Source organism: Cibotium barometz, chromosome 30, assembly GCF_041138505.1.
Source record: "Cibotium barometz isolate CiBa-2024 chromosome 30, ASM4113850v1, whole genome shotgun sequence".
NCBI classification, from domain to species: domain Eukaryota; kingdom Viridiplantae; phylum Streptophyta; class Polypodiopsida; order Cyatheales; family Cibotiaceae; genus Cibotium; species Cibotium barometz.
The window spans coordinates 51,093,634-51,107,753 of NC_141075.1; the positions used below are offsets into that span (position 1 = coordinate 51,093,634).

At 43.3% G+C, this 14,120-nt stretch overlaps 1 protein-coding gene across 8 annotated transcripts in view; it reads left to right on the forward strand.

Moving 5' to 3' along the window:
* Positions 1 to 14,120, forward strand: part of LOC147621617 (flowering time control protein FCA-like) — a 114,451-nt gene that overhangs the window by 61,399 nt on the left and 38,932 nt on the right. For 6 of the 8 annotated variants that reach the window (XR_015269864.1, XM_086824407.1, XM_086824404.1 and 3 more), the window contains exon 12: positions 11,080 to 11,175. The exons of the other annotated variants lie outside the window; for them this stretch is intronic. Coding sequence is in view for 5 of the 6 variants with exons in the window: in XM_086824407.1 (XP_086680533.1) it covers positions 11,080 to 11,175 (96 nt within the window). In the remaining variant the exon portion in view is untranslated. The remainder of the gene's footprint in view (positions 1 to 11,079; positions 11,176 to 14,120) is intronic. 8 annotated transcript variants of the gene reach the window in all.

Sequence of the window (14,120 nt, forward strand, 5' to 3'; positions counted from 1 at the left end):
GCACATTTTTAAGCCTTTTCCATATGCAATCTTCCAAGCTAAAAATCTCCTGACTGGTTCACACTCTCACAACAGTCTTTTGCCAGCTTTTGGTCCCCTTGACATTTTGCATAAAGTGACGCGAACACTTTTCAATTCTGACACTGCCCAAAATAGCAGTTCCCTAGATTTTAGGGATGATGTCATCTGCATTCCTTCTGGTCTCCTGACCATCTTTGACCACTACGGTCACTTCAGAATTTGCTTAGAATTCAAGATACATTCACATTTCGGTGGCGGCCACTTACTAGTGTAAACCGGCCTATGCCCTCATTTAGTGCCCATGTCCTGGACACTGTCATTCATCTTTCAGTGCAGTTCTCAAGCTTAGCCAACCACTGGTCCAAAGTCCCACTGGCTGATCCATTCTGACATTGCAATGGCCCAAGCCCTTCCAAGAGATCCCGGGGGAAAACAACAGCAACCAAAGAGAAAGAAAAGAAAAATATATATTTATAAAGAAATGTAAATAAGAAAAACAAGTGCAAAAAGTTTCACCTCCTGGTGACATACCCCCCTCTTGAAAGAAGCAAGCGACCTCGATTGCAAGTCCACATGCAAACGGATGACACAGGACGATCACAAGATTCCCCAGGTGATTAGTGTCATCTCATGTATCTCCTGCCAACGGATGACACGGGGCGATGATAGGAATTCCCCACTACCATTTGTGCCATCGCAGGTTGAAGCCTTTCAAATACATGTTTCCGGATGCAACACAGGGCGATAGCATATATCTTGTACTATTAGTGTCACAACATGTAAATCATTCATTTGAAGACAGATACAACTTCAAAGCACTGAAAGTTCATTCATTGATTAAGTCATTGACAACAAATGTCAAAACTGTACATTGTCAAACATATAATACAAATGTACAGATCATTTAGAATTCAGCTTCAAAAAGCATATTAAACCACTGCAGGTTCTAATAGGAAGGCTTCCTTGTAAAGTTGCATCAACTGAGGTGAATCAGCGAGTTCAACCTCATCCATCCATTTAGCATCCATTGGTGAATAATTTCTGAATTTCACCAAGTATCTTCTTGCAACTTGTCCTTTCACTTTTCTGTCTTTATGGGCCAGAATCTACTCAGGAACCAGAATTTCATCCAATTCCTCCACTTCAGGCTGTTCCTCTGGCACCATATCTTTTGGCACATTGCCAATAAAAGGTCTCAACAGGCTCACATGGAATGCATTGTGGATCTTCCAAGTGTCTGGCAATTTCAGCCTGTATATCACATCACTAATCTTCTATGAGACTTAGAAAGGACCATAATATCGCACACTGAGCTTAGGAAAGAGACGTTCCTTGCCCTTTTTTTTTCTCAGTCGTGCCTTTTCAAAGCGCAATAAGACCCAGTCATTCTCTTTAAACAAGAGCTCTCGACGATGCATGTCAGCAGCTCTTTTCTGCTTAGCTTGTGACTTTCCCAAGGCATATTTGACCTTGTTATACGCTTCTTGCCATCCCTCAACATACCGATCTGCTTCAAATATCTTATCCTTTGTCTGCAGAATGGGAGGTACTTTCTTGCCACCTTCAACAATTTCAAAAGGTGCCTGGCCAGTAGAGGAATGCGCTGTATTGTTGTAAGCATACTCTACTAATGGCAAATAATGCTCCCAAGCTGTCTTATGTTCTGACACATAACATTTCAGCAGATCCAAGAGAGTAGAGTTAGCCTCTTCAGACTGCCCATCAGTTTGAGGATGAAAAGAAGATGAGAATTTCAAGGTCGTGCCCATATTCTCAAACAATGCTTTCCAAAACAAGCTAGTCATCCTTGGGTCTCTGTCATCACTGACAATAGACTGTGGCATACCATGGTATTTAAAGATATTCTGCATGAAAATCTTAACCATGTGCTCTGGTTTAATCTTCTTTCTAACAGGAATGAAGTGTGCCTGCTTGCTGAATCTGCATATAACAGTCCAGATTCCATCATTCCCTGTCGTTGTCCTTGGAAGATCAAAAATGAAGTCCATGGCAATACTTTCCCATGGTCTCTCTGGAATAGGCAGTGGTTGCAATAACCCAGGTGCCTTCTGTCTGTCAAACTTGACCTTCTGGCATACTAGGCAAGATCTGACATAAGCATCAAGATCACGTCTCAAAGCTGGCCAATAAAAGAAAGTCTCAACCGCTTTCACTGTAGCATGAATGTCTCGATGTCCAGCATACGGTGGAGCATGACTTTCTAGCATTACTTTTGGCCTTAATTGCTTAGTCACACATAGCTTTCCATGCATCATGAGAAAGCCGTCTTTCAGAACATAGTGATCATGATGTTGATTATTCATTAGCTGCTCATAGATTCTGGAAAATTCTTCATCACTGGCATACTGCTCTTTCATATCATCCAATTCCTGGTGATAAGAAATAGAAACAGCTCACACTTGTGGTTTGCGAGACAATGCATCTGCAACCACATTCTTCTTGCCTTCCACATGCACTATTTGAAAATGGAACATTGACAGAAAATTTGCCCAGCGCATGTGTTTCTCTGACAACTTTGCCTGTGTGAGAAAGTATCTGAGCGTCTGATGATCCGTTTGCACAACAAAATCAGCACCAAGCAAATAGTGCTTCCAACTGGTAAGTGCATGGATCACAGCTAGCAGCTCTTTCTCATAAATCTGATAGTTCTTCTTAGTGTCAGAGAGTATTCTACTCTCATATGCCACGACTCCGCCATTCTGCATCAAGACAGCACCAATGCTGTTCCCACATGCATCACACTGCACAACAAATGACTTAGACAGATCTGGCAATATCAACACAGGATCTGTAGTCATTTTCTGTTTCAGGTATCTAAATGCTGATTTCTCCTTATCTGTCCATTGCCATTTAATGGCCTTCTTTTCAAGCGCATGTAAAGGTGAAGCAATCTCTGCAAAATGCCTTACAAATCTGCGGTAGTAAGAGCATAGGCCAAGAAAACTGCGAACATCATGCACAGTCCGTAAATCTAGCCATGAAACGATTGCTTCAATCTTAGCAGGATCCATTGTGACAACATCCTTTGATACAATGTGCCCAAGGAAGTGAATTTCTTCCAGAAAGAATTCACTCTTCTTGCCATTAATGAGCAATCTGTTGTGTTTCAGCTCATTAAAGACTGCTATCAGATGGTCTCTGTGCTCCTCTTCACTCTTTGAATAGACTATCATGTCATCAAAGAATGTGCCCACAAAGCTTTTGTAAGGACGGAAAATTCTGTCCATCATTCTGTTAAATGTGGCAGGAGCATTTGTCAATCCAAAGGGCATGACTAAGAACTCATAGAGACCAAATGTAGTGCGAAATGCGGTCTTGTGCACATCCTCGGGTTTGATTCTAATCTGATGGTACCCACTCTTCAAATCTATCCTGCTAAACATTTTTGCTCCTTGCAAACGGTCAAGAATATCATCTATGCGCGGAATCGGAAATCTATTCTTGATCGTGTTCTTGTTCAAGGCTCTGTAGTCAATACACATTCGCCATGAACCGTCTTTCTTCTGTACTAGTAACACAGGTCAACAAAACGGGGAACTACTGGACTGAATTAGTCCCTTCTCTAATAGCTCATTAATCTGTGTCATACTCTCTTTCTGCTGGGCTGCACGAACCCTGTATGGTGGCCTATTGGGCGGACTAGACCCTGGAATAAGATCGTTGATGTCCTCAGCAATAAAGTGGGGAAATTAAGCCTTGAGATGTGGTAAGCAACATTTCTAATCTTCCTTGTGATCCGAAATGGTCCACAATACTTGGAGGACAACTTGTAATGTTTTCCTATATGCATGGTCTTGGAATCCAGTTGTCTTTTCAAGAATACTTGCTTGTCCACCTCCAAGATCCTTGGAAATCTAAGTTGGTTAAGATTGATACCCTCCCCGGCTAACTTAAGCATCTCTTGGATATCTTGAAAAAATTTTAAGCTTGCTTGTTTTGGATTTTACTCAATCCAACTGCAATTGGTGCATAAATGGGCTGAATCGTGCAGCGGCCAGCCGAACGCTTATTGCTATTGTATGTGAATTCCAACTGTGCAAGGTACCTTTCCCACTCCGACTGTTGTTTTGAAACATAAGCCCTTGGCATATCTCCAAGGTCTGATTCATTCGTTCAATCTGACCATCCCTCTCGCGATGATCTGAGGAAGACGTACTTAGCTTAGCCTCAAGCTTGGGAAATATAGCCTGCCAAAATCCTACTGTAAACTTTGAATCTCGATCACTGACTATTTCCTCAGGCAATCCATACAACTTGTATAAATGATCTTCAAACAAAGCAATCAACTCATGACACTACAGTAGATTGTGTTGGGATGAACATGGCCATCTTGGTGAGTCTATCGACTACCACTCAGATAGAATCATGTCCTCAATTCGTTCCGGGTGACCTAACAATAAAGTCCGTTGAGATATTTTGCGACTTGGACTCCGGCACGTGATGCAGAGGCTTGGTTTTGAGGTTGAGGGTTGGTAGGATTTGTAGTAGGAAAGGGGTTCCATTGGAAAAGAGAAGTGAAAGGTTGAGAAAAAAGCTTATAGGGCGGATGAGAAGTGTATGGTGAGGCTAACTTGCTTGCAGAGATTGCCGCCTTCAGTTGCTCATAAATGTATTGAGCTGTATGAGCCTTTGCGGAACCATCAATGCTAGTCAAGAAAGTAGTGCCTATGCAGCAAGACACGAGGATGTTGATAAGAGGTCGTCATTTGGTGTCTGACCATCCATCACATAGTATGGTGCATCCATACCTCACCCATGCAGCCCTAATTGGGGCCAGCTCCTTTTCAATCTCTTCTACCTCCGCCTTCAACTCCTTAGTGCGAAGAGTCTCATAGGATGGGGGCTTAAAAGAGGGCCCTGTATCTGCCACCGCACTCATCATACTTAAGAAGGCAGGCTTTTGTGCGTGGTCAAATGCCACATTACACTCAAAGAAATATTGCCTCACTCTTCGTCTAGCATTTTCATGCTTGAGCTTGCTCCAACTTTGTTGCAGGGCCTATTTGACACATTTGGAATGCTTGGAGATTGACATGCATGTGTAACATTACCTCCATAAGCACTCTGCGGAGATGTGACATGAGCCCGAGAAGAAGTAGCAACCGATGGAGCTTCGTCTTGCCGCCTGTACCTCAATGTGGGCTTTCTTTGCAGCACGGATGGTAGTTGGATCACCACCCATGCTCAAGATTACATCATTTGGAATATCCGCTGTAGCCTGTGCAACAAGCAACACCTTGCTCGGGAATGTTGAGAATATGGGCTTTCACTCGCGGTGCAGTCCCTATGTAGACATTGTTGCAATGCTTGCATCTCTGATTAATGACCTTGTTTCCCTCCTTGTTTTCAATCACCTCCGTCCAGCCAAGGAATTTCTTTCTTCCCATGATGAAAGAAATTGGGGGAAATTAAAAAACTGAGAAAATTGGGAGGATTTGGAGGCAATTAGGGAAAATCAGGGCAATTGGGAAAATTTTGAAAATTAGGGGGAATTGGGGGAAAATAAATAATTGGCGAAATTGGGAGAGAGATAGAAATTAGGGACAAATTAGTGTACCTGTGTGGAGTATTCTCTGTCATCCCAACAAAATGAAAAAGTACTGAACTAAAAAGCTGAATCTGGGTGTGCAATAAGTACAATGAGTGGGAGAGGGGATGGAGCTCTACTACTAGGAGAATGCAAAGCTATATGCATGGAGTATACAATCATGATATGCAACCTAGCTAGCTCCATCCTGTGGGGGTATAAAATGGTATACATCAATGAAGGGGGTGTCCACAGCTCCCTGAAGAACATGCCTGGATCTACTCTGAAGCGAGCCAGTTGCTCCGCATCCTCTTTGTGAAACTGAGCTCTGATCTCTGTCATCTCTCTCTGGTATAGGCATGGTTTCCGAAAGCCAGGTGTCCTCTGTCTCCTGCGGGCTCTGAGTGTCTCTGCTCTCTGGAGAGTAATTCTCTGAGGTAACAAGTTTAAAGCTTTGCGGAAAGCTTTAAACTTCTCTCTTGAAAGAGACTTGGTAAACCCATCTGCCACATTGGCTTGTGTAGGCACGTAAGTCAAGGCTATCTCTCATGCATGGAGCCTTTTCTTGACATAATGATAATGCACCTCAATGTGCTTTGTCTGTGCATGAAAAACCAGATTCCGTGCCACTGCCAATGCACTCTGGGTGTCAGTGAAAATGGTGGTAGAAGATGGCTGTCTAATACCAAGATTTGCCAATAGATGGCGGAGCCATACACACTCCACAGTAGCTGTGAATGCTGCCCTGTACTCAGCCTCACAACTAAAAATGGCTACTGTTGGTGGTTGCTTCTTGCTGAGCCATGAAATGCATGAACTTCCAAGAAGGAAACAGTTAACCATTGGTTGACACCCTAGTGTCATAACATCCTACCCAATCACTATGAGTGTTGGCGGTTATCAAAAATTGCAAAGTCCTGAGTGCCTTTAAGATAACGAAAGACACGCTTGACTGCTTGCCATTGAAATCTGGATGGCAAATCCTTGCTTTTAAGCATATATCTTGCCATTCCATAAGTGTACAATTACGGTGCTTAGCCACACCATTTTGTTGTGGTGTATAAGGAGTAGTACACTGATGAGATACCATGTGACTGCATTAAGAGCTGTAAACTCATGTGTCAAATATTTCCCCCTCTGGATCTGTACGCAATGTCATGAGCTTATGGCTACAAGCATTTTCTGCCATAGGGAGAAATTGATGGAAAGCTGAAAATGCTTCTAATTTAGCTTTCAAACCATACACCCAACAAAAATGAGTGTAATCAACGAAAGTCATAAAGTATAAATGTCCAGCAAAAGATGGTGCCCTCATAGGGCCTCATAGATCACTATGCACGAGTTGCAATGGCCGAGTAGCCTGCACAATGCCATCTTTTGGAAAGGACTGACGATGCATCTTTCCCCTCACATACATGCTTGTGTGGGAGTTGCATTTGCCATATGTAGCAACTCATGAACCATAGACTGACGCTGTAAGCACATAAGTCATACATGTCAAGCCAATAAAGCCATTGCTCAATGTACTAGCGACATAAACGCATCTGAATCTGTTCTGATGTCATAAATGGAACATCAATGATTAGAGAATTGGATTTTGAGACCAGCTTTTGTAAGTGCGGAGACAGAAATAAGATTCTTGCGAATTCTAGGTACATACAAAGTATTTGCAAGAGAAAATGTGTCCCTACTACATGACGTCAACTCCACATTGGCAATGCCTTTAATGGCATATGATGCATTATTAGCACACATAATTGTACCACCTGATGGTGCATCTCTTAAGGTAGCAAACAACTTCTTGCATGAAGTGATGTGCTTTGTAGCACCTCAATCAAAATACCAATCACAATCCGACGACGACGACAAACAAGGGGTAGGCAAATTACTGCATGTACTGTTGAGGCATAGCCATCATGTGCAAAATTTGCTTTCTCGGCACTGTCACCTGTAGTTGCAACAAGACCTTGCTGCTTCTTCTTTTTCTCACTCTCTTTATGCTTCTTTCATTTCTCAATTACATGACCAAGTTTCCGACAATAGTTGCATCTCTTCTTCTTCTCAGTCTTCTCCTCTTTAGACGTAGGAGGATCTAAATGGGTTTGTGCTTTTCCCTTAGGTTTAGCACTAGAACCAGCCTCAGATTTTCCTTTGCCAACGATAGGAGGCAGCAAAAGCCTGATCTGCAGCAATCGTGTTATTCCAGTTGGAACGAGGTTACTCTTCCTATAACAAGAGAGCTACCAAATCATCAAATGTGTACAAATTTGTATTTCTCTTCGTCAAGAGGCAAAGAGTGGTAGCAAATCCTTGATAGGATTCATGTAAACCATTGAGAACTGTAGAGACAAGCGAATTCTCAGGTATCACCTCATCAATATTGATTAATTGGTCTCACAAATCCTTAACACGGGGGAGAAATCCATCCATAGAATCACCCTCAGTCATATGCTCCAAGTCAAGCTTTTTTTGGAGATAAGCTACATGAGCTTCATTGCAGATCTGATATAAAGAGGCAACATGAACAGATATGAGGTATGACTTGCCATTTACACGAGAGAGCAATCAAGGCATCAGCTTGCACATCTTTAGCATCACATTTGAGTTGTTCTTATGTAGAAGGAATAGGTGCAAGCGGTGCACTTCCATTGGAACCACAATCACTCGTTTCAATAGTGGATTCCCTTGACGTGCTAGTTGCAGATGTGGGACCAATAGGCCTTAACTCAGCATTAGATAGATATACCCACAAATTCTTTGCAACTAGTACATGCTTCATCAGATATGCCCACATAGGATACTTAGTTCCATCAAGCTTGTCCTCGGTAGAGAGCATCCCAAATACATCATTTTTAGCCATGTCTCAAAGGTAACTGATAATCTGTCCCAAGCTCGCTGCACAATGCATTGCAAACCCTCAATGTCCATTGAAAGGCAGGCTTCTGTGATGCTCAATGATTCACTGATGAAAGGACCTGCAAATGTATTGAGATGAGAGAGTGTAGGGATAGAAAAGTTATTTGAATAGAGGCTTAATGACCAAAACAGACCCCAAAGATGGGTGGCGCAATGCTGTATTTCGATGCCGAGTGTGTTGAGAAAGAGCAGGAGGAATGCTGGATTTAACCCATGGCTCGATTCAGCCCTGTTTTTGGAGAAGGTGAAGATTTGCAGAGGGGTTTCGATGGCTAAATGGTCTCGGATTCAGGTGTGCTTCAGCTTGGGAATCTCGGCAAAGGATGAGGAACACAATTGTGCGAAAAAAAATTGAAAATTGTTTGGTCTGAGATTTTGGCTATGCAACGGTGGCGGTGGCGGGCGGAGCAGGCAGCTCAGCTGGCGGAGGCGGCGCTGACGGAAATCCCCAAATCAAAAATTGATTTGGGGGTTTGCTAATTAAAGGCTGGGGGAAGCCCCGGTCTGTTGCAGGCGGCACTGAGGAGTACAAGGCGGAGCAGGTGGTGTTGATGTTTGCGGTGGTGGCTGTAGGCGACTGCTGCTGCAGATCTGGTTCAGCAGCAGCAAGGCGACCACGGCCAGCAGCAAGGCGACCTTAACTAGCAGCAAGGCGACCACAACTGTTAGGCAGGGCGACTAGGCAGCTGTTGGCGGGCTCTGATACCAATGTTGGCTGATGTGAGGGAGCTCTGCAAGAGAACACGCACAAAGACACACATAGTCAAGCTCGGAGAGAAACATGAGAGTAAGACGTGCTGGAAAAATGTACTTAATAATAATGGAAGTACAAAGTACTATGTACAAAATACTCTAAGGCTCAAGGCCCAACACACAAGGGTGTGTTCCCAAGGGGAAAAAATCTGTCCAGCCAGAGTAAATGGCTAACATTGTTGCTTTGCAACTATTGCATGACAGAAGTCCCACAACTCAGCCTTGAGGTGAGCAAAGCTCTCCCCTAAAGTTCAACGGATGACAAGGCCTGCTTCATTCCCCCACCATGCTGGACGTACCCATAGTATCTGAACAGGTCATGGTTTGTAACCAGTAATGCCAATGGTGACTTGTGGTGCTCCTGCCAACTATAGGCACTGTGATGTCCACACTTGTTACGCGTCTCTGGACTATATGCCTAGTCATGTCTGCGCCATTTTGGACTGTAGTCATGGTGATGGTGAGAATTTCTGCCATGGCAATAATGGGAAGATCCTGATGATGGGCATAGCTATCATACGACTATTCCTCATGACGACTATTGTGGCGACACTAATGTTAAATTTCTGTGTAGTTCATCTGCCGATCTCGTGAACGAGAAGATCCTGCTATTTGGTTCGAGAAACAGTCTATAACAGTCAAAATCTCCTTCTCCAAATGCATTAGAAAAAGGAAACTGGTGATCAGTAGATACCCAAACCAGCTCTTCTCAAAGCCTACTATACTCCCCTGACTTCGAAGTGCCTCTACCTAATCAGATAGACAACATATATGGGTTGAAAAGAAAATTCATAGGCACTCAATTTGTGCATTCGTGATTCCAAGGGCTCTATCCATATCATGCAATCAACACACACGCGGGGTGCCAGGAAAGAAAAAACTTGGCTAGCCCTTAGCTCTGAAGCTAAACTGATAGTGGGTGTCCACATGTCTTGTGTCACGTTCGGCGGTGAGCTCACCACTTATGGTGTACCCTGTTTGCACTCTAGAACCACCTACTTGCAAATTTAGGTGAAGCAAGTTTAGGCTCTTGTACCTACTGTAAGACACTAGTCCTATGCAAGTGTGAATGGAGACAGAATGAACATTGGAAGACTTCAACATGCAAGCATTCACAATCCTACTCTAATAGTATCGTACTCATATAGTTATATTAATGGTCTATATAATGATTGTTTATACAATTACTTTGTTATGTATTCCCAAAAGATGAACAAATTTTTTTTGTAGACTTCTGTCCCTCACCCCAAAACACTAGCTGCAGATTTGTTCCTCAGCCTTCCAAGTTCCATCTTGCGTCTGTACTTGCCATCTCTCCCTCAGCCAACCAACTCGCCACTGTACTTGCCATCCTGAGGGCAAGGCACTTGGACCAGGAGATACCTCCACAAAATACCCAAATGCTGGTTTTCGAGGTTAAGGGAGGGGCTGGTCGGCAAGTTTGTCTGCTGCTCGACAACCATAATCGCCTAGCATTTTCGCATGTGCTGCCCATGACACTAGGCTTGTCTGCCCAGTCTATCCACGCAGAGGATCCCTCTTCTGGTTGGCGTAGCTGTCCAGAACATTGCTCAAAGCACAGCCCTACTCGTCATCCATGTTTGTAGGGCTAGGTGTGTCACAGTTTGAGTAATTGCAAGTGTGACGGGTGGGTGGGGGCGTTCAACCTGTGGTTATCATGGTTTTGTGTGAAGTGTCAAAAAGCTTTTTGTGTGTGTAGTGCTACTGTAAAACATCAGAGCTACTAGGGCATTCAGAAAATTCATAAAAGAGGCACAATGGCCATAGGAGAAGTGAGTTTCAAAAGATCAGTTTTCTGTGCCGTCGTATATTTGATGCAGGGCATCAGGGCTGGTGGTGTATCCGTTCAAGCATCTCCAGTTATTTCAGGTCAAATTGCGGTTTCAGGCATGGGTTCTCAGCTCTCTCAGCAGCAGGTAATGATACAAAATTTTAAAATCTTTCCACTCAGACAACTTCAATGCGTTTCAGGTTCACACAATTAGCAATCAAAGTACATAGCGAACAAACACTTGATTAGAGTTGACTGGGGTACTTAGTATTATCTGGAATGGCTGAAGGGCCCGCAAATCATCCAGGAGGAATCTGTGCTATTAGGGCAATGATTTTTGTGCATCTAGCCCTCTATACATATCTGCCAAGCTGCCAAGCTTCATTATTCTTCCATGCTGAGTGAACTATTAAGTGATGCTATCTGAATGTGGACTGGAAAAATTCATTAGAGTTGTGCTTTGTACTATCCCATGGGTGTTACATAGAGAACACCATCTGGAAGGTGGACAAAACATTTGGGGTCTTGAATGAATGAGCCATGCGAGTGAGCCACAGGCTTTATAGTAAGGCCCTCTTCTAATGTCAATCATTTGGAAGTGCAGTTCACTGCAATACTCTGAAAAAGAATTGCAATGCTGAGTTCATGTGTGAGTGATTCCCATTAATTAATAGCATATTCACAAAAAAACTTTCATTCTGTTTCATCCACTTTAGTGTCTTGTTGTTATGAAGGTTTTATTTTGTGTCTCCGTTATGAAAAGTCAAGGCTTCAACATGAAGTTTTTTGAAATATATATTTAGCTGGTTGGACACCTTACACAACCGTTAAACGATGAGTGATGAGAATATCAAGCCAAAACATCACGCTTATTGATGAGAAGTGAGTTGGTTAAAACATCACATTGATGAGGGGAATGACGAGGTGGTGTGATGAGACGAATTGAATAATGAAAAGAAGGTTCTGTTTTCTTTCCGTTTTTGGATTTTAACAGCTTGAGAGTCGATAGAAAATGAGATGTCAGTTGAAAATCAAAAAACTTTGGAAGGAGGAGGTCGTGAAAGAGAGAGGAGGGAGAGATTAGCAGATGACCAGGCTTAGATATGGGAAAATTGTGGGTTGCAGGTTAGATACAGGTGTGTAGGTTACAGGTAGATTTGGTAACAATCTTGATCAAGATGCAAATTTATAGCAACCTTGATTCAAGGTCCATTGAGAAAACACCAATGAGGAAGAGAGTTAAAAAAACGGACTTCTTCAGTTTCAGTGAAATAGGTGTTTTGTTTTGGTCTGAAGAGTTTCTATCTACAAGCAAGAGGCAGTATTACTGCCCAGGCTGATGATGTGCCAGCTCTATCTGGGCAGAAACTCCAGGGAGTGGTGTTCTGAGATATTTCTTGTGTCTCCTCTTACCATGGCACCTTCTGTCTCCATAAACCCATGCAATGCTTGTATGTGAACTAAAAACTGATAGAGCAATACTCTTTTGACGAATGCCTTGTACCATGACATGTCTTAGCTGTTAAATCCGATCCATCTGTTGTCCTTCCCAGTAGGTAAACAAGTACTTTGGTTCATTGACAAAATCCAATCCTCTAGAGCAGTTTGATTTGATCTTCAGGCTTAAAAACATGTATTTGGCGTGGCAATCCTGTAAGTGCATGTGATAATATATGCAAGCCTGTTACTAGGCTATCTTCATCTGTGGTTGTTTTGATAGACCTTGCCCTAACATCATTTGACAGTGCAAACATCCCATTCAGGGACAGCATGCCTACCAAATGAATCAGGTTCAAGGCTCTTGCTGGTGAAAGCCCGATCGTGCTGGCACTGAATTGAAAAACGTCATACTCCATGTTGTGATTACATGGTGCTTTAGAGAGAGAGAGAGAAATGAAATGAAATGTTATATTAACGTCTTCAAAAGGCCAAAGTGACTTATGAGACCAAAGTTACAACCATGTGACATCTGATACACTGTCTGGAAAAGAAAAGAAAGAAGTGAAGGTAAGTATCTAGCCCTACAATACATCAGTAGAGGGAGCATCCGGAAGCAGCAACTAGGGAGAGTGGGAAGCTAATGCTACTAGAGAAATGAAATGAAATGTTATATTAACGTCTTCAGAGTACTGGAAGGGTGGAAGTCTGTCTAAACTGAACCCATGTAGCTCAAACCAGGATGCTATCTGCGCATACCAACATGAAGTGTCTCCCTCCATGGCTAGCTGATGAGAGGACTCTAAAGCAAGTCGTGCATACCTGTGTCGGGGAAGCTCCCAGGTGCTATGCACTGATCTGGCAAGATCCTCAACTACGATCGATGGTGCTCCCATCTCGGCTCTGATAATCTCATGGGGTACCGAGGCCTTAGCCCGAATCATCTTGGAGATCATGGGCACAAGTGGTCTCTCCATTGATCTCTATCCATCGTATGTGCGTCCTGATCGACTGTGACGATCTAGGCTAGGCCCCCAGATCTGTACTCCATATAGCATAGCCGATGTGACACTGATCTGGCAAGAGCCTCGACTACGATCGGTGGTGCTCCCATCTCGGCTCTGATAATCTCATGGGGTATTGAGGCCTTAGCCCGAATCATCTTGGAGATCATGGGCACAAGTGGTCTCTCCATCAATCTCCATCCATCATATGTGCATCCTTATCGACTATGACGATCTAGGCTAGGCCCCCAGATCTGTACTCCATATAGCATAGCCGATGTGACCAGCGTGTCAAAAAGCCACAGCTTAGTGCGTGGCTCCTGAAACTGTATTAACGTCTTCAAAAGGCCAAAATGACCTATGAGACCAAAAGGTTACATCATATCCATGAGGTACATAATATCCATGAGGTACATAATCTTGGGTACAAAATAGTAATAAAGAAAGATAACAAAATCTAGAACTTTAAAATCTGATCTAGGTACATGAGTAGAGAGCTCTCATATCACCCTAATACATCCCTCATGGGCCGCTGTGTTATGGTACTCAAGGTGGTAAAATTGAGCTGGTGCGAGAAGGTCCTGCGATGATGGGAGATGATGGCCCGGATCTTCCTGTGGTGGCGTGGCCGTGGGCGAGGGCCATGGGG